Consider the following 26,252-nt stretch of genomic DNA (forward strand, 5'->3'; position numbering starts at 1 on the left):
ACGAAAGTCAGCAACAGAGACTCACCTTCTGGCCATGAGACTAACAGCAGCAGAATGAAGCACTGTTATACTGTCGGGGAGGGGAGGTTTATTTGATAGACGCTGGGCATGATACATGACCCAGATGATGCCAAGCAACTATTTCATGGGAGGGAGGGGTACCCCTCTGAAAGAGGTGGTACTCATGGGGGTGGTCTTTGGTAATGACATGAGTTAAGATAACAACAATAATAACAACAACAACAATATTCAATTTATATACTGCCCTTCAGGACAACTTAATGCCTACTCAGAGCGGTTTACAAAGTATATTATTATCCCCACAACAAAACACCCTGTGAGGTGGGTGGGGCTGAGAGAGCTCCAGAGAGCCGTGACTAGCCCAAGGTCACCCAGCTGGCTTCAAGTGGAGGAATCAAACCCAGTTCTTCAGATTAGAATCCTGCACTCTTAACCACTACACCAAACTGGCTGTCGATAGACAGGTTCATGTGGGGGAAGGTGGTTATTCAGACATGCAAGTCCTAGACTGCTTTAAATACAGCACTGCCCCTGGAAATAAACTGATAAATGACTGAAGATCTTTGAGGGCTGGAAAAATGTGCTCAGTTGCAGTGAAGTCCTGTGCATGGCCCGGCCACCATATTCTGGGCCAGTAGGAGTTTCCAAGTGCAACTCCCATGGCATTGTGGTGATTGCTGGTTGCTCTTGAAGCTTGTTTCTAGCCCGAAGCGGGCGAAAGCAATAAGCAACATGGGGTCTAACACTAACCCCATCCAGCATCGACTGAACAGCACTTCCATGCTAGTTGATGCGCTCACCAACAGCACCTCCATCTTGTCTGGGTTCACTTCAGTTTATTAGTCGTCATCGGGCTTCAGACAGCTGTGTGGAACGTCAACTGTCTCACCGGGTTTAGATGAAAAGAGTCAGCCTATTGAAGACATCCCATATCTCTTAGTGGTTTCAGGCAGAGCATGGCGACATGGAGTCCTGCAGAACCCTGTAGCATAAATGCCACGTGGTAGGGCAAATAAATCCCTAGCGCTACCAAGTAGAAGCAAATTTCCCAGCACAGAGTGCCTCCAGCATTACTCCAAGTGATCCCCAAACTATTGCCAGGGAAAGAGCAACACTGAAGAGCCGAGAGAAGCCAGTGACACCAGCTGCCCACCCTGCCATGCCATTGAGAAGGGTGCTGTGGCTGACGGTATTGAGGTGCCTGGAGACATTGTTTCCTGTTACCAGCATCATTTAGGCCAGGTGTTCTGGACTCTTTTGAGCTGTGATTTACTAGCTTCTTTAAATCCTATTTTCTTTGTAGTCTTTTTTAGGCAGCTTCGACATATACCACACAGCTCTCTTCTAAATAATAAGCTGTTCCAGCAGCCGTTCTGTGTCATAAACAGAAAGAGTACAATAAATGCATTCGTTTCTATAACCAGTTAGGGTGGAATAACAAAAAATGCATTTCTTCAAATTCCCGCTTTCCCCTTTGCAAAGTTGCCCCAGGAGGAGTTCAGATTCTAGGGGAGAAGATGTGGGTGGCAGGAGGACGCTGAATCCTTGCCTTGCTTTCCTCTCTCAGCGTTGCCGTTGGATCCCCTGCTGGGTCAGATTGGAAGCTGAGCAGAGAGTTTTGCCTTTAATTGAAGTAATATATTTCAGAGAACATCCCACAAATGGTTCTCAATCTCAACTAGACATGGGCATGAACCAGAAAAAAACCCAAACTATGGGGTTCGTGGGGTTTAAATGCCCCTTTCTGGCAGGGAAAGGGGCATTTAATCGTTTAAAGGGCCCTTTCCTGCCGCTTGCAAGGGGCAGGGCCCTTTAAACTATCACCTGGCAGGTGGCATGGGGGACCCCTTTAAGCAGCCCACCCCCCCAGCCCCAACCCCAGCCCCTCATCCCCCCAAGCCCCAGCCCCCACTTACCTTCCCTCTGGGGTGGTGAAGGCCTCCGCAGCAGAGGAGAAGGCCAAAAACGCTCTTTCTGCCCCTCAAATGGCATCCATGGCCATTTTTGGCCTCCTTCGCTGTTCTGTGTGCCCGCAGGGCAGTGGAGGAGGCGGAAAAGCCCCCCCCCTCAAATGGCAGCCGCGGCTGTTATTTGACAGGCGGGAGGGCCCTTTTCTGCCTCCTCTGCTGTCGCGCAGGCCTACAGAGCAGCAGAGGAGGCCTCCACCACCCCAGCATCAGATGGAAGGTAAGTGGGGGGCTGGGGCTTCGGAGGAGGGTGAGGGGCTGGGGGTGGAGGTTGGGCCATTTAAAGGGCCCTTCCACTTGCAAGCGGCAAGAGGGATCCTCCTCTGCCGCCTGCCAGCTGATAGTTTAATGGGACCTGCGGCTTGCAAATGGCAGGAAAAGTTTAAATGGCCATTTCCTCCAGGGAAATGGCCATTTAAACTGGCCCTTTAATATGAGCCAAACGTACCAGTAGTCCAGTTTGTGGAAGTTCGTGGAAACGAACTTCCATGAACCCTAGTTTGCAAACCCTGAACTGGGCTGTTTTGTGAGGGGTTTTGGTTCGTATTTAGGTTCATGCCCATCTCTGTTCTCAACTTCTGTAAGTTCACAGAATCATAGAGTTGGTAGGGGCCTTACAGACCATCTAGACCAATTGGCTGCCCAATGCAGGAACAGCCTAAAGCATCTCTGACACATATTTATCCAGCCTCTCCTTGAATACTGCAAATGAGGGGGAACCCACCACTTCCCTAAGCAGCTGATTCCACTGCTGGATTACTGTTAACGTGAATAAGTTTTTCCTAATGTCCAGCCGGTACCTACCCTCCTGCAGTTTAAACCCATTGTTTGGATTCCTATCCTCTGTTGCCAACAGAAACAGCTCCTTTCCCTCCTCTAAGTGACAGCCTTTTAAATACTTAAAGAGCGCAATTGTGTCTCCCCTCAGCCTCCTCCAGACTGAACGTTCCCAGGTCCCTCAGTCTTTCCTCATAGGGCTTGGTCTCCAGGCCCCTGATCATCCTGGTTGCTTTCCTTTGCACATGTTCCAATTTGTCCACATCCTTTCTGAAATGAGGCCTCCAGAACTGCACACAATCCTCCATGTGGGACCTAACCAACACAGTATAAAGTGGGAAAATGACATCCCATGTGATTTGGATTTTATGCCTTTGCTGATACACCCCAAGGACTGCATTTGCCTTTTTTTGCTGCTACATCACACCAACTGCTCATATTTAGCTTCCCATTCATGTATATCCCACGATCTTGTTCACACATCCACTGCTACTCAGAAGTGTTTCCCTCATCCAGTATGCATGCTTTGTATTTTTGTTAACCCTGATGGAGAACTCAGCACTTACCCATGTTAAATCGCATCTTATTCAAATCTGCCCACTTTTCCAGTGTGTTCAGATCTAATTGAATTCTATCTCTTACTTCAAGGGTGTTTGCGACTCATCCCAGTTTGGTGTCATTTGCACATTTAATGAGTAATCACTTCATACCCTCATCCAGATCTTTTATATAAATGTTGAAAAGTTAAACATTAGAGATCTGTTATGCCTGTGATTTTCCACTCTCCTTACAACAACCATTTATTTGCCTCTATTGATAAATGTTCTGAGCAGGGAACAGGTTTTTAAACAGTACCATCAGGCCTGCTAGCCCTTCCCCTTGAAGCAATACCCTGGCACTTGGTGTACTTTCCCCTTTTTATTTTATTAAACCCAACAGTCAAAATTTGGCTGGAACATACCTTTACTGATTGGCTAAATGGAGGCCTCATGAAGCAGATCACCTGACTCTGCCAGGGCAGTGGGAAGGAGAAGGCCTTCTCTCCAGACGACAATAACTTCCTTACAACAACAGGAACTCCAGGCCATGATCATTTTCGACACAAGTTCTTCTGAATGTATAGTCCTTCCTTTGGATTAGGAGGAAGGTTAGGTGAGAAAGATGCCTGCCTCTGCAACCCTGGTCTTCGTCGGAGGCCTCCCATCCAATTAATGACCAAAGCTGATCCTGCATTCACTGGAGAGCTGAGGGGAGGGTGCAGGCTTCTGCCAATGGAGCTGGGCACCAACTGTGTCTCCCAGTCTCCCACACCGGAGAAGGGTTGTGTGTAGCAATGGCAGCTACTTGGCACTGTAGATGCTAGGGCCAGTTGTGTCACTACTAGCTGAATCATCTTGCTCTCTTCCTTGGGCAGGAGTGGGGAGCACTAGGGGGGGTTGAGTCCTCCTGAGGCCCCAAGACCCCTGTCCCCAAAAGGTGCCCACCTCTGGCATCAGGCGTGAGCAAAGTTCTTGCCATCAACACTCCAACACTCCAACTTTCCAGGAAGCATTTGCTATGTCAAGTGAAGTGATGTCATCCTGGGACCTAGCCACACCCAACTATGCCCTCAAGGGTTCTTGTTCTTCCACATGTTTTAATGTGGAATGTGCCACCATGAGCCAGCAGTCCCCTTTTGCCATTTGTAGTGGCCAAACTGGACCATCTCTACCTCAGGAGAGTAAGCGGACACAGATCAAACCTTGAAAGGGAAACACAGAAATCACTGAAGGGACTTTTCACAATCTTCCTGAATGTGCAGAGTTGAAAGTTCCAAAGGGAGAGGCCAGCTCCCTGCCGAGTGGAGCTCATATGCAGATACGGCACCTTCAGGTTGGGTTGCAGCAATTGTCTCACTTCAGCAGTTTATAGACTATGAGTCTTGCTCAGCCAGTCCATCACCAGCTGGGCATGGATCACGTTAACTGGATCGCCAGTGCTTGGAGACGTGGGCTCCGGCCAACTCCCTACGAGACAGTGGTTTGCCTGTAAGATGCCACAAGCCTCCTTCTGTTGTGAGATTCTTTCTTTCTTTCTTGAAATGGTGAAAATGGCTGTCTTCTCAGGGCTCACTTACAGTTATCCGAGATGCTAGGCTTGTGTTTGTGTTAGCTCATGATCCTGAACTGCTATTTCATCCCTCTTCCTTTTCGTCACTGTACACCACATCTCTACTCTGAAGATCAACTGTTTACTTAGACCTCTTGGTGGTGGAGAATGCCCTCATGTCATAGCTGACTTGTAGTGACCTCTGGTGGGGTTTTCATGGCAAGAGACTAACAGAAGTGGTTTGCTGTTGCCTGCCTCTGCAGCCCTGGTCTTTTTTTAAATATATATATATATATGTAATTTTTATTTTATAAACATTACATTACAAATACAAGGCTGCTATAAAATACAATATTGTGAATCAGCATACATTAACACTAGTATAATCTACGAGATAAGAGACAGTGTAACATGATTATAATATCTAACAGCAGATGAAACATTAGTGATTACAGTGCAACAGATTCTTTTAGTTTAAAGATGCAAAGGAAAGGTGCCTCGGAGGATGAATATCATTTAGAGAAGAACCATTTAGAGAAGAAAACAGTTTCTTTTGGGTAGTGTTGTGTTTGATACAAGCTGTCATAGATTTTCTCTTGAATGTAGTGATCCCATACTTTCAGCATCCAATTTTCAATTGTGGGGATTTTTGGGGATTTCTAATTGGAAGCTATTAATGACTTAGCTGCTGACAATAAACTTGGAATTAAGTCTTTTCTAATAGAGGGAACCATAATGGGATCCCATTGATCTAAAAATATCAATTTAGGGTTGAATGGAATTGTATAGCCTGTGATCACTTTTATTTGTTTTAGGATTTCTGTCCAAAAATTTTTTAGTTGAGGGCATTCCCACCAACAATGTGCGAATGAACCAATAGAACCACAGCCTTTCCAACAAAGTAGTGGGTTTGGGGGTGATATTAATGAAAGCTTCTTAGGTGTTATATAGCATCTATGGAGTATTTTGTATGATTGGATTTTAGTTGTGATAGTACTAGTGTTGAATATATTTGAGGACCAGATTTTTTCCCCTTTGGTTTGTTGTAATTTCTGATTTACAATCCTGTTGCCAGTCTTGTTGGCACTTCTGAATTTTATGTTTATATGTATTTAGGAGTAAATTGTATAGTTTAGATATTAGGCCCTTTTGCAATAAATGCATATGGTTTAAGAGGTGTTCAGATTCTGTCATGGGTATACTAAGGATGTTTTTTATATTGATTTGGTTCATCATGTGTGCAAGTTGATGATACATGAACCATTGGATTCTTTGTTTTAGTTTTTGTTCCAGTTCTATTTTGCTCAAAATATTTGTTCTTGATGATATATCCATTATACGTATTGTCCTATTCTGTTGCCACATGTTCATAAATGCTTTTGTTTGTCCAGGTGGAAACCATTTTTGACCGAGGAATGATGAAAATCTTGATGTATTTGGCAAGATTTTGTGTCTATATTGGTCCCATATGTTCAGAATGGCTTCTAGAAAGGGATTATTTTTAGTTATTGTTGGGCGGCCTTTTTTGTCATTCCATATAATATTTTGTATCATGATAGGTTTGTCGTCTGGTAGTAACATTTTAGCCCAATGTATGGGTTCTGAAATATTCAAAATTTGTATTATGTTAAGTAGTCTAATTGAATCTTGATATATTTCTAAATCCAGGTAATTAAATCCTCCTTGTGAATGTTTTAATCTAAGTGTACCAAAGGCAATTCTTGGTTTCTTTTTATTCCATAAAATTTTATTTAAAAGGCTCTGCCAATGTTTTAGTGTTTTAAGGGGGATTTTTAATGGGATCACTCTCATAAGAAAAAGGAATTTGGAAATAACAAAGGTTTTTATTAGGTGATATCTCTCAGACCAAGAAGGGTTATTTTTATTCCATTTATCTAAATTTAGTTTTACCTGATTTATTATCTTGTCATGATTTAGTTTCAGCAGATGTTTCAAGTCTGTTGGTATAGTTATGCCTAGGTATGAGATTTTATTAGGCGCCCATTGGTAGTTAAGTATTTTTTGATCAAGTTGATGGTATTGGTTTGTAAGTACACTGGGAGGAGTTGTGATTTAGACTGATTAATAGATAGGCCTGAAATCATACTGAAGTTTGTTAATGTAACCTGTAAGTGTTTTATCGAGTTTGCTGGGTCTGTGAGGTAAACCAACATATCATCTGCAAAAATACTAAGTTTAAAATTATGACGTGTCGTGTCTATGCCGTGTATATTGTTGTTGTCTCTAATAGCTATAGCATGAGGGTCTATAGTTAAAGCAAACAAAATGGGGGATAATAGGCAACCTTGTCTGGTGCCTCTCTGAATATAAATTCTATTGGAGATTTGGTCATTAATTTTAATTTGTGCTGAGGCTTGGGAGTAGATAGAATTGATTATGTTCAAAAATTTGTTACTAAAACCCATATGCTGTAATGTTAATTTGAGGTATGAGATTTCAACCGAGTCAAAGGCTTTCTCAATATCAAGAGATAGAAAAGCCGACTCAAAACCATTTCCTTGACAATATGAAATCAAATTTGAGGTTTTATAAATATTGTTCATTAAGTCCCTGTGCGGAATGAAACCAGATTGATCTTGGTGTATGTATTGAGAGATAAAGGAATTAATTCTTTTGGTAATCACTGTGGTAAATATTTACAATCTTGATTTAAAAGTGATATGGGTCTGTAAAAGTTGGGTTTGGTGGCGTCTTTACCAAGTTTTGGAATAATTATAATTGATGCATTAGCCCAAGTTGGGGGCATTGAGCTCTGTTCCAAAATAGCATTACATGCATCAGTTAGTGGTTTGCATATAAGAGTTGCAAATTTTTTATAAAATTCAGACGGATATCCGTCAGGACCTGGTGCTTGTTATTTGGTAAAGATTTTAATGCGTCCAACACTTCTTGTTGAGTAATTGTACTGTCTAATGAATTTTTATGAACAAGATCAAGTTTCTTTAGATTTTTGAGAGGAAGTAAAAACTGAGTTATATTATCTTGATTTGGATTCTTAGATGTATAAAGTTGAGTGTAGAAAAAAAAATTTGAGTGTAGTATTTTTCAAATATTTTTATAATATCATTTGTTTTAGTGTGTGGTTGACCCTTCTCATCCTGAATTTTTAAAATTAAATTTAATGATTTCCTTTCTTTGATTTTATAGGACAATAAATGTAATGATTTGGGTGAATTAAACCAATAATTCTGTTTAGCATATTGCAGATCTCTCTGAATTGTATTGATATCTAATGTTTCAAGTAGCTTGCATTGAGACAATAATTTCTTATATGTCTTTTTGCTTCCTGTTTTTTTTATGAGCAGTTTCTAAGAATTTTATGTTTTCTTGTAAATCTTGTTTCATTTTATTTCTTTGTTTATTTACTTGAGTAGAGAGAGATATTATGTGACCTGTCTTGATTGTGTCCCAGAGTATGCCAGGAGAAATGTCATTCGTTGAGTTATCTGTAATTGCTAACTCTATGTAATTGCTGATTTTGTTTGGTGATTAAATATTTATTTAGTGACCACCTTTTTGGTTTAGGGGGATCTTGATTTACTATCATTGAGCACTCCACCCAAGCGTGATCAATATTTCCTATTTCTGAGCTGTTTACGTTATTTATAGATGTGTTTGAAGTAAATAAGTAATCAATTCTGGTGTAAATTTTATATTTGGGTGAGTTATAAGTATAGTCCTTCTCATTTCTATGTTGATGTCTCCATATGTCAATTAAGTGGTTATTTCCCAGTATTTTTGCTAATCCAGTGTGTGTTTTCTTGTGTTTAGATGTGTTGCTTTTGGGTCTTGATCTATCCAGTTTATAGTTTATTATGTAATTTAGGTCACCCCCTATTATCTGTGTTCCCTCTTGAAATTTTGAAAGTTTTAAAAGCGTATTTTCTCTAAATGTTAGTCCGTTCTGGTTTGGTGCATAAATTGAGCCAAATGTATATATCTGATTATTTATTGTGCCCTTGATGAATATAAATCTGCCTTGTACATCTTTTAGTGTATCTTTGAGATAAAAGTGCACATTGTTGGAGACTAAAATAGAGGACCCCCCCCCCCTTGCCTTAGATGTCCCTGCTGCATGATATTGTTGTTGGTAATGATTTGTTTTCAAATTTTGAATACCTTTAGCATGTAGATGTGTTTCCTGAAGAAGTATTATATCTGCTCTTGTCTTGGTCAGATTGGTAGTTACTCGCTTTCTTTTAATCGGATTTCCAAGACCACAGACATTGAATGAAATAACTTTTAAACTAGATATCATTTAAAAAAAATTAGCAAGGATAATTAGTATCAATTATGCAAATACTTGTTATTATATTCTCTTAAACAGCTATAACAACTTTTAATAACAATAAAGCAGCATTATTAAATATATCTTAAAACTATTTATTAATTATTTGTAAATACTTGCTTTAATTTTTTTCTCTTATTATTTTTGACTGTATTCAACAACAAACTTACTTATTACAAATTATCAAATATAACACTATTATAATTTAGTAATTATGCAGTACGATTCCAAGAACTTGGCAGCTCAAGTATTACTGTCTTACAACTAGTGAAATAACAATGAACTATATTTCCCCCAATAAACCCATTATATAATATTCTAACTTACTGATGAACTAACTTAAGTTTAGTTAAATGCAAACAACTCCTATTAAGTTTTTAAATTATGCTCTACAAACAAAACTTTTTTTATAGTTACTATCTCTCTTATAAGCCTTAAAAACTACAAATTTAATTAACAATACTCAACTAGAAATCAAATCTAACCTCCCCTACCCTCCTTTAACTTCCCTAAAAATCTTCCTTCTCCCCTTCCTTCTCCTCTGTCTACAACTTGCTATTTCTAATAAACTTGAAATGAAAAACTTCTTTATATATATGTCTGTCTGTCTGTCTGTCTGTCTGTCTGTCTGTATGTATGTATGTATGTATGGATTTTAATATTGTTCTTCTTGTCACTATCTCTATTATAAACCTTAATATTAACAAGTTTAATTAGCTGTTATCTACTTGAAGCCAAACCCAACCTCCCCTCCCCTCCCTTAACTTCCCTTTAAACCTTCTTCCCCCCTCCCTTCTCCCCAATTTACAACGTGCAGTGTTTAATAAACGTGAAATATCAAAGTTATACAAACTACAGTTACCTTGAGCTAGAGTGTTACAGCACACTCCAGCTCTTGGTTACTACCAACTCTTAGGAACTGTATATATTAGGGAGCTACAATAAAAGAACTTAACCGAACTCCCCCTACCTGGAAAACCACAGAGATTAACATACTGATGATTACTACATTACTCTTCTGTATAGTCCAATTTTTTCCCCTTGTTGGCTTAAGGGTCTAAGACTGGAATTTTACTTCCTTTCTTCGAGGAAGGTGATTGTTGTAGTTTCCTTTTTTGGTTGGGTGTATCAGTTTCCATAGGCGTTTCAAGGTTTAGGCTACGTAAAAGCTGTTCTGCTTCTTCCTGGTCTGAAGCGACCATTTGCTTTCCATTAATTAATACTGAGAGTTTAATGTGATTTAGCCATCGGTATTGAACATTAGCCATTCTTAGTGCTGCTGTAGTCGCTTTAAACTCTCTTCTTTTATTCAGATCAACACTTGGTAAGTCTAAAAATATATAGACTTGGGCTTCCTCAAAGTAAAATGAACCTTTAGCTTTCACAGCTTCAAGAATTTGTCTCCTGGTATTGAAGCTTTCAGTCTCAATTATAATATCCCTCGTGAAGTTCTTCTTTATGGCTAGCTGTTCAGAGCCTATTCAATAGGCTTTGGTGATTATTGGGAATGATTCGTTATATATATTTAATTGCTTTCCCAGCCAATTGGTTAATGTAGTCAGCAAATCTTCATTTTTTGTCCAGGATTCATCTATTCCTCTAATCTTGAGGTTCTTCTGTCGTGCTGCTATTTCAAGGTTTATTAATCTTAGTTCGTGTGAGTCAGAAGCATCTTGAAGATCTCTCAAATCTCTTTGTGACATAGTAGCTAAATCCAGTGCTTTTTCCACTTTCAAGTTAGTTTTGTTTAGCTCTGATTTAATCTCTGCTAGCTGATCTGACAAAGGCTGAATCAGCAAAGCCATTTGCCTCATTAATGATTTTTCTAATTTAGAAAACTGTTGCTCAAGGGGCAAATGCTAAGTGCTTACCATTGCATTGGCTTCAGCAGTTCCATCGGCCATTTTGGCTTGATGTTTTGTGCTGTGTTCTTGAGCCTCGGCTAAATTAGTTCCAGAAAAAAGGCTCTGCAGATTTTTCACAGCCTTAGCAGGTGATTTCTTCTTGTCTTCTCCTTGCTTCATCATTGCCACAGAGAAGAGCAAGTATTAAGCATTATTTAGTGGGATTCCAGGCAAGGGAGAGCTGGAGCTCCTTCAATGTGCATCCATTCCTCAGGAGATGGATGCCACGCCCCCCCGTCTTTGTTGAAGGTCTCCCATCCAATTAATAACCAAGGCTGATCCTGCTTAGCTTCTGAGATCTGATGAAATCAAGCTCACTTGGGCTATCCAGGTCAGGGCACTTAGACCTCTTACTTATTCCTAATTTTGATTTCCTGTTATAATTTTTGTACACCAGTTAACCAATGCAGTTGTTTATCTAGGGAATATATATACAACCATTGAGAGAGTGATTAAGAAAATAATATTAGGATCATTGTTCAGCATCTCCAAATAAGAATACAAGAAACACAATGATGATGACGTAACCAACTCATGAGTTCCTGTTTTGGCCCCTCTTTGCCTCCAGCAGGTCACCAGCTCCATTCAGTCCAGGTTCTTAGCAGAGTGAATGGGATGCCTTGCACAGCCCATTTAGGAAAGCTCCTGCAGCCCCTGGCAAAGAGGTCCAGGAACCCTGGACAAGTGTTGCAACTGCTCCGTTTTGCTTTATGCTATTCTCCTCCCATTGAGTTGCACTTGCATGCGTAGCTGTTTGTTTCCATCAGGGCACGGACACGTTGGTCATCTTCTAGGTGCTGGGCAAAATCTGCCCTGTTTACTGAGCCTTGCCCCTTGGGGCAGGAAGGCTGCACTGAAATATTTATAAATACTTATATACATACATAATATTACGCATTGCATTTGAACCCAGGCAGGATCTTCTAAAAAAAATGAACTCTTCTTTCCCTTTCCACATAGAGCCCAACATTGGTGTTGGAATTGTTCTTCTTGCACTCTGGAGAAGTGACTCTCTTGTTTGCTCACTAAATGTTGATGATCTTTCCTGACCCTTTGACTCTTGTGCTCTCTGTGTCACATCTGCAATTCCCTGTCCTTCGAAGTCTTTCATCTCCTGCTGAAAGCAGATTAATACAACAAATACTAAAATGTGAAAATAACTGTTAACCTTTCCCACTGAGATTTTAAAAGCCATCATTGTTCTCCTGTCTAGCAATACTGGAGAGATCCAATCTATATCACATGTTCACTCCAGGTCAGAAGGAGGGGGGTACTGGTAGGCAGAGAAGATGGAAATAAATATATCCCTCATCCACTCATCTCGAAAAGACCAAGGCTGAGAAAACAAGAGGGTTTGTGGTCTTCTTTAGTGTGCTAAGAGGGTGGCTGTTGAACACATGTTGCCATACACAGACATCTGCCATACGCAGACACATGTGGTATCTTTGTTTCCTTTGACTGACAGCAAATCTCTGGGAGTCCAGCCAGGAACTTCTCCCTTGACTGGGGATTCTGCAGATTAAATGTAGGTCCATCTCTATGCAAGGCAATGAAATATTGTTGTAAGCAACTATCTTTTGTCAACTAATCCTGGATACAGGGCCGGCGCCACTGTTGAGGTGGTGAGGTGGGGGCTGCGGGCGCTGCAGGGCCGGAGGGGGTGCCGGAGGGGGTGCCAGGGGCGGAGGGCGTGCGCTGCACCGCCGCTGGCCAGCCCCGTGCAGCCGCCACACGCCCCTGGGTGAGTGCAGCAGCTGCAGGCCAGGAATGGCAGGTGTCCAGGGTGGCATGTGGGGCGCGGGCAGCCTCCTCGCGCCACCCCAGCGACCCCGCCAGCCAATGCCCCCAGCGTCACTGCATGATGACTTCATCACATGATGACATCATCACGCAGTCCGGGGGCACGTACGCACTGCGTGCACGCATGAGGGTGGCCTCATGCACCAGTAACTCTGGTGCTGGGGCTGCCTGGATAGCCAGTGAGGCCAAACATTTCTGTAATTGTTTCTTTGAATAGCTCACTGCTGCAAGGCACTTATCCTAATGGGAATGGTAGCAATGCTGTGAGTATAACAACCATGATGTTCCCACATGGAGATATCAGTGGCTGCCTGGAGTTTTTAAACTTTCTAGTAAAGATAACTAAAGGTATAACTAAGAACAGGATAATGGGTAGACAGCAAATGGGAAATCCAGTGATATGTTAGATGGCTTAGGGAGGAAATACATGTTGTGAACTACCTGGGGATGCTCAAGTGCTGGATTTTATTTGTCATTCTCAATTCACGTGCAGGCTGTTCTTGCTCAGCACACTTGAATGCTGCTTTCACGGGAGCTCCCTTGGTGTGACTGCATCTACAAGTGATTTTCGCTGCGGGAACAAGGACTGTCGGCTTCTTTGACTTTCTAATTTGCATTTCTTTAGGGTGTGAGAAAATGTCAAGATCAGCATTTCAACGAATGCATGTGGGAGGTGGGGGAAACTGGGATACTTTTAGCAGTTGAGGAACTGATATTGAATGTGTGAATGTATTTATGCGGAGCTAATTGAAGTGTGACTGTATGAGCGAGTGCATAGGAAGTTGGAAGGGGAGACATGTTAAATGAGGTTCATTTGAGCCTCCCTAGGTACTTCGTAATGTGTATTTCCACCCTTAATATACAAGCTTTTTTCAGCTAAGATGCGGTTTCCACCATTTATACCGTTCATGAAGAGTTTTGCCCCTATTTATCAGAAATTAGGATTACGAATTCTCTAGAATAACATGGAGAACCCCTTTGTCCGAATCACGTAGAGCTCCTCATAATCACGCAGAGACCAGAGAGCTTTCTGGGGAGGCTGCAAAAGCAGCTGTTCCAGAGAGCTTTGGGGGCATCCTGATTTTGCCAAAGGGGGAATGTCCTGCTGGTCGGTTGTTTTCAGTCTTGCTGTTAATGTGTTATTTCAATGTCAGTTCTATTAAATTGATTTGTACTGTTTTTTACATTTTTACATTGTTGTTACCTGCCTTCGGTCCTGGGACACCTAGGAAATAGGTGGATATATAAATTAAGTGAATTATGGCCTTGGAAGAGGCTGGTTTGACATGAAGCTGTCCCAAGGCAAAGGGATGCAGGCTGAGAAAAATGTACTTTGTTGGAAAGATCTTTGTAATGTGGCCTTTCTGTTTTTCCATGCAGTACAGTGGGCTCGTGCCAAGAGACAGCTGGGACATGTGGCACCCCACGCTGGTGGCTGAGGCCCTCTTTGCCATTGCTAACATCTTCAGCTCTTTGCGCCTGATCTCCTTGTTCACTGCCAATTCTCATCTGGGACCATTGCAGATCTCGCTGGGAAGAATGTTACTGGACATTTTAAAGTTTCTGTTCATCTACTGTCTTGTGTTGCTGGCTTTTGCAAATGGGCTGAACCAGCTGTATTTCTACTATGAAACAAACGAAGCCAATAATTGCAAAGGGATACGGTGTGAAAAACAAAACAATGCTTTTTCAACGTAAGTTAACTGCTTCTTTTATATTACACAGTGTTATCTTTATGTTTCATAGTATTGTGTCCATCCATACTTTAATATTAATTAATTGCTAGGGAGTTAAACACATTTTAAGGAATCTGTACCCACCCCCCCGCAATAGTTCAGGTTTTGAGTGTTCAGCCTGGGCATAATAACAGGACCTGAATTTCATCAGAGTAGTAAATGCATGGAGGTTGCTAATACTTTGGCCACATGATGAGAAGACAAGATTTATCTAATCACAGACATAGCGTCAGTAGAGCACAGTAGTACATTACCGAAATTACAGCTAGCTCCAGCAACTATATTGTAAACCCCCTCCCCACCTCTCTCTCTCTCTCTCTCTCTCTCTCTCTCTCTCTCTCTTGCCACTGCTGGGATTTCCCAAATCGTCCTGGAAACTGAGGGCCTTCTGTCACTCTGGCATTTCTATCTCTATGCTTGTTCTCACGTTCTTCATCAAAACCCTACCCTGAACCTCAGTCACTTCTCATTGATGGTAGCCAGACCAAGAGTCATGGACTCCAGCATAGAGTTGTCAGCACTGCCTTGGAAAATGCTGGGGGATTTTGGGGGTAGCATCTATGGAGGGTAGAATTTGGGGAGGATATCACTTCTGGGCTATGTCTAGGGATTTCCCTTAATTTCTATAGTAAAAATAATAAAGACATGGGAAAATTCCTAGAGTGCCACTATTGACGCTCTATTTTCCAGTTGGTCACCATAAGCCCACGTATCTAATGGTCCATTTTTCATGTCCAGGCTCTTACATGTGAGACACGTTTTGCCAAGTTAACTAGTGCTGAGGGTGCTGTTGTGAGAAGATGGGCCACTGTGGTGAATCAGATAGCCAAGTAGGAGGCAGGATAAGAAGCAGGTTAGATAAGATAAAACAAAGCAAAATAAAATCAACTTGCGGAGCAAAGCAGCCGTGGCTTCTATCTCGACGCCATCTTGGTGTTCTCGATGGGCCACTGAAATTTTAGTTACTTCAGGTGGCCTGTAAATTCAGAGGCCTTTGCATATAATTCAGTTTCTACTCTGGTGACCCTGACTGGGCAAAAGATAGAATATAAATAAATACGATAAATACCTCTCCCCCCATTTCCATTTTTCCCACACACACCTTTTTCATGTCTTTAAAATCTCCCTTCGCTTCCAAAAGCTAGTTTCTCCAGCTGGTGCCTTTGAAAGCGGTCAAGCATCTGGCTTCTCAGAGCTCTCTCAGCCCCACCCACCCCACAGGGTGATTGTCGTGAGGATAATAACAGCACACTTTGTAAACCGCTCTCAGTGGGTGTTAAGTTGTCCTGAAGGGCGGTGTATATACATTGAATGTTGTTGTTGATTTCATTCATGCTAGGATTCCCGAAGGTGATCAATTCAAGAACACAGGAGGGGGATCCAAGTTAGTTGTATTAAAATGTTTTGTTTAATGTTTTAGGCTTAAAGAATTTTCATCCAAGTTTCAACGTGGTTATACCATCTTTTTGAAAAAAAATTATAAGTATTTTTTATCTTTTCCTGAGCATGTCCCAGAGAAATACAACTGGCATGTATCTTTACGTGGCATTACTGAAATTTACCTTTTTCTCCCCCCCGCCCCCCAGGTTATTTGAAACTCTCCAGTCACTCTTCTGGTCCGTCTTTGGACTCATCAACCTGTATGTGACCAATGTGAAAGCCAGGCATGAGTTCACAGAGTTTGTCGGGGCCACCATGTTCGGCACGTACAATGTCATCTCACTGGTCGTCTTGCTCAACATGCTGATCGCCATGATGAACAACTCATACCAACTCATTGCAGTCAGTTCCTCATTTCCCCTTTTGCTTCTTTTGAAAATAATCTGGGTTGACCAGATTTTCACCTTTTTGAACACAAGAAATCTGATATGCATACCAGATTAACAGTGAGGCTAAGAGAGAATGACTGCCCCAAGATCACCGAGGAAGTTTCTTAATTTAATTTATTAAATTTCTAACCCGCCCTCCCCATGAATGGGCTCCGGGCGGGTTACAACATTGTAAAACTACAAGTAAATACAGTATAAAATGAATAATACATTACAAAGTACAAAACACAATTTAAAACCATAAAACCATATCCAACAGGAGCAAAGATATTAAAACTATGCACTTCTTTGGCAATCAGAGGGAGGAGGACAGGCAGATCATAGATGTTTCAGATAAACAGTAGACCAAGGCCACAGCAGAGAGGCCGACCAGGGAGCCCACCCAGAGCTCGACCACTGCCATAGGCCTGGCGGAACATCTCCAACTTGCAGGCCCAGCGGAACTGTAATAAGTCCTGCAGGGCCCTGGTCTCAATGGCAAAAGAGTTCCACCAGGCTGGTGTAGAATAGGAATTGTCCTCTCAGAACCTGACACCCGAACCACTGAGTTTGTGAATGGATTTGAATTTTTCATAAGCAGGCTGACAACATAATGCCAAGAGGTCTCCACTGATATCCTGTCTTTAGATCTGCCCAGGAGACTCCCCACCCTGCCCCATAGTGAATGATGAGATGAATGGAAAATTTCCACTCATAAAAAGTTGCCATCTCTAGATACTCTGCAGAAGGGTTCTTCCAGACAGATTTCCTACTTTGTCTAGGATGCTTTGCTTCTGGCAGGCAAAAACCAGATCTCCTAAAGAGACCTGGTCAGCTCTAGGACAGCCCCCCTTCACCACATGACAAGAAAGTGGAAATAAACATTGATTAGTTGGTGACGGTCTGTTGGCTGCATCTGCATCTGCTTTTCCAGTCATTGGGAAAAGACAGGGTCATAAGACCCCCATGCCCTCTAATTAAAATCTGGCAGTTTCCTGAGATGTTCTCTAGTTATTACATGTCCAAGTAAAATGAATGCTCCTTGCAGTCACAGCGTTGTTAAAGAGAAATGGCTTGATAGTAATTATCTTTTGCTCAACACAAATCAGAGTTTCCTCTATTCATCATTACCCTCTGCTGCCTTCAAGACATTTAAAGGTGATAAGAAAGCCAGAGTGCTTCTTCACTGGGTAGGATGAGTCAAGCTCACAGATAAAATTTGTTATCCTGGAAAGGTGTGATTTTTGCAGTGAGTTTCATCTCATTTGGGATTCCAGTTATGGGCAAGCTAAAAGCTTCTTCACACCATGCTGGTTTTAAGGTGTTTTCATATTTCCTACGCTCAGGATCATGCGGACATCGAATGGAAATTTGCTCGGACAAAATTGTGGATGAGTTACTTTGAAGAAGGAGGGACGCTTCCTACCCCTTTCAATGTGATCCCAAGTCCAAAATCTCTCTGGTACCTGATCCGATGGCTGTGGAGACGACTGTGTGGGAAAAAGATCCGAAAGAAACCAGAGAGTTTTGGAACGATCGGGGTAAGCACCACCCATTTCCTCCCCGTCCTCTGTCTTTTATGCATAAATACGAGCCAGAAGCTGACAAATTGGGCAGATACCCAGTGTGGATTCACGGAGCCAACAATACCATTCTACTTAGTCTCATTCACATGGCCCCGTCCTTCCTAGGAGCTCAGTGCCAAGCAGGAAAGCACCCTCCCTTCTCTCAGCTGATAAAAGGGGATTACATGTGATTCTTGCCTGAGAGAACTTCCAAGGAGCCAGAGTAACTATGAAACAGATTATGGGACACCTCTCTACAAGCGGATAGAGCACACAAGCCTTATATGTCCCGGCAGTGGGGAATAGAAAACAAATTCCGCCGAGCTTTTACATGACTTAAGGTTCACAGAATCACAGAGTTGGAAGGGGCCATACAGACCTTCTAGTCCAACCCTTTGCCCAATGCAGGATGAGCCTAAAGCATCCCTTGACAAACCCCTTAGCTCTTCATAGTTTATTGTTATGATCTGAGATCAGAAGTTAAAATCAAAGTCACTGAGTCATATACATTAAATTCAGGGCATAGATATAAAAATATAGGATATAGATATAAAAATATACTGTACATAAAATATGGATCTTAATTAAAATTGCGAGGATAAAACTATGTTCTTCTGCCAAATTAAGCATGCCAGGGCACAAAATCTAGCTACTTTAAAAGATATTTCATTATAACGGTCACCAAGCAGGCATGAAATATAAAATGGATTTGATCTACCAGGGTAATTGTGCAGGAGTGGAGTAATATATACATTCCAAATGTTCTGGTAAAACTGACAGTATAAGAAGACATGATCAATAGTTTCTACCACGCCCTTGGCTTTTTTGGAGGAGAGATATGCTCATATCCCTTATGTAAATCGTCTCTGCCCCGTCCATCCAGTCTGGTAGAGACAATTGAGCATGTTCTTTTATATTGCCAATCATAGGGTCACAGAATCACAAAGCTGGAAGAGGCCATACAGAGACCTTCTAGTCCAACCCTGCCCAATGCAGGATGAGCCTAAAGCACCCCTGACAAATATTCCACTGCGTTCCTGCTGAAAAAAAGCCCTGGCTATAGATGTTTTTAAATAGTGTTCCAGCTAATCCATATAACGTGTTCTCCATTTTCAGAGACGTGCAGCTGATAATTTGCGGAGACATCATCAATATCAGGCAAGCCTCTTTTTTTTTTGTTATTGGAAGGAACTGGACTTTTTAGCTCGGATCAGAACGGCCACAGTAGTCCAGCACAAACTGTTTCTGATACGGATATAGTAACTCCACTGGTGAAGACAGTTCTCTCTCCTGCTTTCTATTTGATGAACCTTACAACAGGGAAAAAATATCAGATGTGCAAGCCAGGGATTTAAAAATATGTATGTCTCTTTGGATGTTTTGGTAAAACAGATCCCCACAGGCACCTGTTCTACCTGGAAAGTGGGGGATTTAAATTTACCTAAGCAGCAAGTCCTCTGTGAGGAATTCCTCTGTAATTCCATCCCCAATGGAAACAAGTACCTTTCTCCTTTGGCTGCCATCAAAAGTTTGCACAGATGTCCGGTTTAGTCATCTCAAAATGAAACTATTTTCATTTCTTTGGAAACTCGTCTACAAATAAAAATCAACAGAATAAAGAACTGGGAACTTACTCCACTTTACCCTGAATGAAGGGGCAGGTTTTAAGAGTCCAATCTGTTTTACTCACGGAAGCTCACTGGGAGACATTGAGCTACAGTTGCCAACCTCCAGGTGGTGGCTGGAGATCTCCCAGAATTACAACTGGTCTCCAGGCCACAGAGATCAGTTCCCCTGGAGAAAATGGTTGCTTTGAAGGGTGGACTCTATGGCATTATACCCTGCTGAGGCCCATCTCCTCCCCAAACCCCACCCTCTTCAGGCTCCACCCCCATTATTTCCAGGAATGTCCGAACCCTGAGCTGGCAATCCTACCATGAGCCAGTTACACATTCTCAACCTAACTTACCTCACAGGAAGGGCAGATGGGCTGTTAAGAATATCAGAACCCCCCTTCAATGGGCAAATGCCCCCCCCATACCTGGGCTGGGCCAGCCTTGTGACAGAAGGCCCATCCGAGCCCTATGCAAAACCTTCTCCACGATTTTTCACTCCCATTCCACCCCTGCTGACAAGGTTGTTCTGAAGACAAAATGGAGGAGAGGACCCCATTGTAGAGACTGTTGGGCCACAAATGAAGTAGATAGATAATAAAGCTGAAGATAGGTGGGTCCCTGCTTGTCCCTTCTAATTTCTCTGGGGCTACAGCTTAAAACCAGAGAAAATGCACCATCTTTGCTTCATCAAGCGTCACTGTACCGCTAGACTGCACTCACAAAACAGATTGTTCTTCTCTTTCAGGAGGTTATGAAAAACCTTGTTAAGAGATATGTGGCGGCGATGATCAGAGATGCTAAAACGGAAGAGGGGCTAACAGAAGAGAACTTTAAGGTGATTGCTCTTGGCTCTGAGGACTTTGTAACTGCATCAGCAGCAAGTGAAATTTCATTTAATAGACTTCTGGCTCAAGAGATGAGAACATAGCAAACCAATTTGCGCATCGTTTGCACTCATTTGCACATCGAATCATAGATGTGTAGTTTGAGTGGTGTGTACTTGGGGTGGTGTTGGCAAGTCCTATCCTCTGCTTGTATCCCTCCTCCCCGCCTGTCCTGCAAAGCTTTACCCTGTCTGGATAGACATTTGCAGCCCTGGAATGTGGAATAATGAAGCCACTGAAGCAGTGGCAAAAAGTGGAGGGTCCGAATGCCACTCCTCATGTCAGGATGGTTCTGTTCCTAGAGTCTCTTCACACATATATCAGCTGATATGGTGTCATCCTTCCCTCTGGCTGCCTTGCCCCCTCCCCTTCTGCTGTGCAGGAGATCCAACGAGGAGGGCACCAATGCCCTCAATTGTGAAAAAATGATTTTTCTTCTTACGTTAAAAAAATGAACCATGGGGTTCATGGGGTTTCCACGAACCACGAACTGGCATGGAACTGGCCCAGTTACGGATCAGTTCGTGGTTTGTGGGGTTTAAATGGCCCTTTCTGGCAGGGAAAGGGGCATTTAATTGTTGAAATGGCCCTTTCCTGCCGCTTGCAAGGGGCAGGGCCCTTTAAACTATCAGCTGGCAGGCGGCAGGGGGGACCCCCTTTAAACAGCCCAACCCCCAGCCCCCACCACCCCAGCCCCAACCTCCCAACTGTAGCCCCAGCCCCTCATCCCCCCCCAGTTCCAGCCCCCCACTTACCTTCCCTCTGATGCTGGGGTGGTGGAGGCCTCCTTCACTGCCCACGCAGCAGAGGAGGCCAAAAAGGCCCTTTCTGCCTCTCAAATGGCAGCCGCAGCCATTTTCGGCCTCCTTTGCTGTTCTGCGCACTCACAGGGCAGCAGTGGAGGTGGAAAAGGGCCCTTCTGCCCGTCAAATGGCAGCTGCGGCTGCCATTTGAGTGGCAGGAGGGCCCTTTTCCGCCGCCTCTGCTGCCATGCAGGCCGTGCGGGCCTGCAGAGCTGGGGCTGGGGCTTGGGAGGGGGTGAGGGGCTGGGGCTGGGCCATTTAAAGGTCCCTTTAAACTATCAGCTGGCAGTCAGCGAGGGGGGATCCCCCCCTGCCGCCTGTCAGCTGATAGTTTAAAGGGACCTGCGGCTTGCAAATGGCCATTTCCCCTGGGGAAATGGCCATTTAAACTGGCCCTTTAATACGAACCAAACGAACCAGTAGTCCAGTTTGTGGAAGTTCATGGAATCGAGTTTCCACGAACCCTGGTTTGCGACCCCAAACCGGGATGGTTCGTGGGGGTTTTTTGGTTCGTATTTAGGTTCATGCCCATATCTACTCCCTACCCAGCCATGGCTTGGCTTTACCCAAATTGGGAGGAGCTAGCAGAAACTGTTACCCAAATGGTCTACATGTGTCTACCCCCCTCCCTGATATGAAGAACACTCCTCTGAGCATATCAGTAGTGCACACAGATGCAAACCCAAATAACTTTATTATTGGGGTTTTTTTGCCTGAAGTATTCTAGAGTCCTAGATTTGGGACGGTAGTTTTCCCAGGTGGGAAAATGACAATACTTTAAAGATGAAACAGAGGTTTTATTGCAGTCAAATACATGAATAGCAACACACAACTAAAATGTCAATATGAAAATGTAAAAGAACAGTGGGGTATTGACAGAAATATACTCCAGTTCATCCATTTCAAACAAGGAAGACAGACATTGTTAAGATATAAACCATCTACAATGTGTACTATTTCTATCCTAATGACCTAAGAATATAAATGGTGTATAATGTAAACATACAAGATCCATGTTTCCGATGTGATAAAGTTGTCCACCCCGGAAGCTGGATTGGTTAGCTGGTTAGGTGGAGCTTGGAATTTCTCTTGATATTCTGTACCAAGAGATCCCTGAACCTTGAACTGTGATTGGATGTAAACCAGAAAGTCTGAAAGATATCCTGTGAGTTTAGCTGGTAATAGCTTGACAGGAAAAATAGGGTTTGAGGAGGGAGATTCGATGGATGCTAGTGTCAGAAAAGACAACTCATGACAGGAGTATGGGCATGAGTCGATTTAGAATTGATTGATGAGGAAAGTTGTCTTTGATCAAGATACTCTTCCATAAAGAAAACTTCCTAAGTTCTGCAAACCATTTTGGTCTGAGAGCCTGATCTCATCAGATCTCAGAAGCTAAGCAGCATCAGCCTTGTTAAGTAATTGGATGAAAGACCTCCAAGGAAGACCAGATGTGCAGAGGAAGGCAATGGCAAACCACCTCTGTTAGTCTCTTACCATGGAAACCTCACCAGGGGTTGCCGAAATTCAGCTATGACTTAGAATCATAGAATCATAGAGTTGGAAGGGGCCATACAGACCATCTAGTCCAACCCCCTGCCCAGTGCAGGATCAGCCAGGGCAGGATTTCGTTCATACATTCTTGCTGTGTGTAAGAAGTGTAGAAATACAGGAAAAGAGGTAAATAAAGTTATTTTTATTGTGGGAAGATATGTTTATCTGTTAGTGTGGAAGGTGAGATAGATTAATTCATGTGGAGAGATCCTGTGCCTTCTTTGGGCTATAGGGTCTGGCCAGAATACCACACAACGCACACACACACACAGTGGGAGATTTCTGTCAGAAGGGCATGGCTGGGAGCACTCGTCAGTGTAAATTCTGCTATTTGTGAAGGCAGAATGTTTTGTAATGCCACTGACTGAGGAAGGAGCTGCAACTGAAATAGCTCTTGGACTTGTGGCTTCAACTATTATTTTAGGAGAGTCCCCACTCAGAAATCTGTGGGCAATTTATTATTTGACATTTTCAAGATTAATATATTGTATTTTCTGCTCAGTCTTCTGTGTTTTAAAAACCTCCTCTTTTCTGATTGCATTTAGGAGTTAAAGCAAGACATCTCCAGTTTTCGCTTCGAGGTCCTCGGTTTACTAAAGGGAAACAAACTGCCCAATTTGCAGGGCTCAAAACCTGGCAAAGATGACTCCTCTTTACCAGAGGCTGAGGAAGGAGAAAAGGCCGAAGGATGTGAGAAAGTTAAGCGGAGAAGCCTGAGCCTTTTTGATATCACCACCATGATTCGCCCAAAGGCTACTGCAAGGGCTGCTGAAGCACACATCCTGAGCAACGGGTCGGTGCTGATGGCATCCGGGTCAACCAAGGAAAAGCAAAAGAAGGTGAACTTCATGGCTGATGTAAAGAAGTTCGGGTTCTTCCACAAACAGTCAAAAAACATGGCTGCCGAGCAAAGTGCCAATCAAATCTACTCCATTTCTGAGGAAGTCTCCCGTCGACAAATGGAAGAGCAACAGGAGGAAGCCACGGAGCTGATGGAGGAGGAACTGGTTGTAAACTGTGAATTAAACATCCACAGCCCCAGTGACAAGTGCACAGTTATCAGTGATAAGCAAGCTAAAAATGAGACTTTGGATTTGAAGCTGGATGAGGTCATTTCCTCTGCTGACGTGAAGAAGAGCATGAGACTGGACTCTGAACCGCTCACACCAAAGGATTTGCTGGACAAGGAGCCGGATTTTGGTAGGGACTCTGCTGGGAAACAAGAGACAATTGTGCAGGACAATTACTTCACAACAAGGTTGTGATGGGTGCAGGCAGATAAGCTGATAAAAGAACACACGTAGCAAGAGATGGCAGTGTGCTTTGTATGGTGATGCTTAAAACATTAACAGAGAAGTTGCAGGAAGAGCATATATTATTATTCCACAAAGGAAAGGCAAGAGAAGTCCCCTACTGTTTTGTAGCCTGCTTTGTGTTCACAATTTATTTTACATTTTTTTAATAAATGGAAGCATCTTGTATTCTTGTACTGTTGCAATAACCCACAGAAAATTTTTAGCTATCTTTTTTCAATTTGAAATAAATGAAATTTGTCTCCTGTGATACTTAATGCCTATGGTAAACCTTTTTCTATGCAAATAAACATAGTTTAACAAAGGTGTGAGCCTTGATGAACCTTTTTTAGGATCCCTAAATATGAGGGTGGATATAAGAATTAGAAGAACTTTCTGCCAAAAGGAATTTTAACTAACTAGAATTTTATTATTATAAATAAAATCTGAAATGTGCACTTGGTTCAGTTATTGGAAACTGGTCATTCCTGTAATTTGCAACTCATCATTTTTGGTAATGTTGCTGGTTTACCCTATTAGCTATGATCATTTATTTCCATGTACAAGAACTTTGAAATCTAATTTGCTTCATTGAAACTGCCCAGATTTTTCTTTAGAGCAGGGAAACTTGATGACTATGAGAGCAAACTTGCTCTTGCATTTTGCCAAAATGTGGGTTACTCCAGCCTTGCAAGTATGTCCACAAAAGTTATTAGTTTATGAAAATGTTTGCTCACCTACTGTCTACACACACAGTCATTTGTGGCCTGAAAGAAAAAGAAACTACTTTTTGCAGAACTGCCCCCCCCCCTCACAGGTCACCGGGAGGCAATTCTGATACTCTCCCAGTTGAGTGAGTATTTACAAGACTGGGGCAATCCTTGCACTTGATATATTAGGAGGATGTAATAATAATAGTAACAATGTGTTATATACTGCTCTTCTAGACAGATTAGTGTCCCACTCAGAGCAGTGAACAAAGTCAGTGTTGTTATTATGCCCACAATACAGCTGGGGAGCTGGGCATGAGAGGAGGGGCTTGCCCAAGGCAGTGGTGACAGTAGTGGGATTTGAACTAGTAGAGTCCTCCTGATTCACATCCCAACCACTTAGCCACTATTCTACAGCAGCTCTCACTTAATTCACTTTGGCTTTGACAGTTCCAGGGTATTTGGCACAGCCTGCAGAACTCTATAGAGAAAGATTCTATATAAAGAATCCCCTTGATGTACCATCACTTGACGACAATCATTAAAAATCTTTTTAAAACTAATCTGAACAGACCCCGCTCCCACCCTCATTACAGGTGACCACTCTAACAGTTTGCACAATAAATATGTTGGCTTTCCAATGTAAAGTACTGTTAATCTGAGAGTATTTTCATATGTAATGAGTGTTTTTTTGTCAGCCAAAATAATTTTTTGAAATTAAATCTGGTTTTTTTTTCTCATCAGTGACTGGCATTCTATGTTATTTAAAAAGGCTGATTCACACTATACAAGGTACTACACAGCCTTTGTTTCATTATATGCAGTAGAAGTGTTGTATCTCCCAGAGATATGAGGTTTCGATTCTGATTACAACAGCGGTATGTGGGCAGAAGTGGCTCAACTGCCCCCCCCCGTCATTTTTGTATCTGAAACAGCCCCAGGAAGGGTGCCATTTTCTCAGGTGGGAAACTTGTGTGCGATTATTGCCACACAGAAGTCCCCTCCCCCCAAGCAAATAGTGTCCCTCTGCAGCTATGTCAGAGCTCAAAATGGTAGAGAGAGGAAGCTTGAAGCCAGTGAGACAAATGTCTGACGTGAAGTAACCATGGTGACGATGAGGACTGGAATGCCAACTCCACAAATAATTCTCGTGGCACCTTAAAGACCTGTAAGTATAAATTTCAGCAGGATTCTTGAATCCACATCTCCAAAGGCAACACTGTGGGTCCTCAGCAGGGAAAACTTTTACGCAAGGAGTTATGAAAGGACTCCCATTGGCAGCCATAGCTGCCGGCCAATGCTCTGAGTGATGATGGGAGGAATAATTCTTAAAAAACAGCAATGTAATCTGCAACATTAAGTCAATTGCAGTCAGCAGTGTGATGTGGTAGCTTAAAAGGCAAATGCGGTTTTCGGCT

The 26,252-nt window shown here is 42.5% G+C and overlaps 1 protein-coding gene across 4 annotated transcripts in view; it reads left to right on the forward strand.

Moving 5' to 3' along the window:
• TRPC4 (transient receptor potential cation channel subfamily C member 4) overlaps window positions 1-24,234 on the forward strand; it is a 103,103-nt gene extending 78,869 nt beyond the window's left edge. For 2 of the 4 annotated variants that reach the window (XM_055002612.1, XM_055002614.1), the window contains 6 exons: window positions 14,247-14,560; window positions 16,189-16,384; window positions 17,757-17,951; window positions 19,092-19,133; window positions 20,337-20,426; window positions 23,378-24,234. In XM_055002612.1, coding sequence (XP_054858587.1) covers window positions 14,247-14,560; window positions 16,189-16,384; window positions 17,757-17,951; window positions 19,092-19,133; window positions 20,337-20,426; window positions 23,378-24,097 — 1,557 coding nt within the window. In that variant the 3' untranslated portion in view covers window positions 24,098-24,234. Of the gene's footprint in view, window positions 1-14,246; window positions 14,561-16,188; window positions 16,385-17,756; window positions 17,976-19,091; window positions 19,134-20,336; window positions 20,427-23,377 lie in introns of all 4 variants that reach the window. The other 2 variants (XM_055002611.1, XM_055002613.1) reach the window with 2 other exon arrangements.
• The last annotated feature ends 2,018 nt before the right edge of the window (window positions 24,235-26,252 follow it).

The sequence above is a fragment of the Eublepharis macularius genome, chromosome 18, assembly GCF_028583425.1.
Source record: "Eublepharis macularius isolate TG4126 chromosome 18, MPM_Emac_v1.0, whole genome shotgun sequence".
NCBI lineage: Eukaryota > Metazoa > Chordata > Lepidosauria > Squamata > Eublepharidae > Eublepharis > Eublepharis macularius.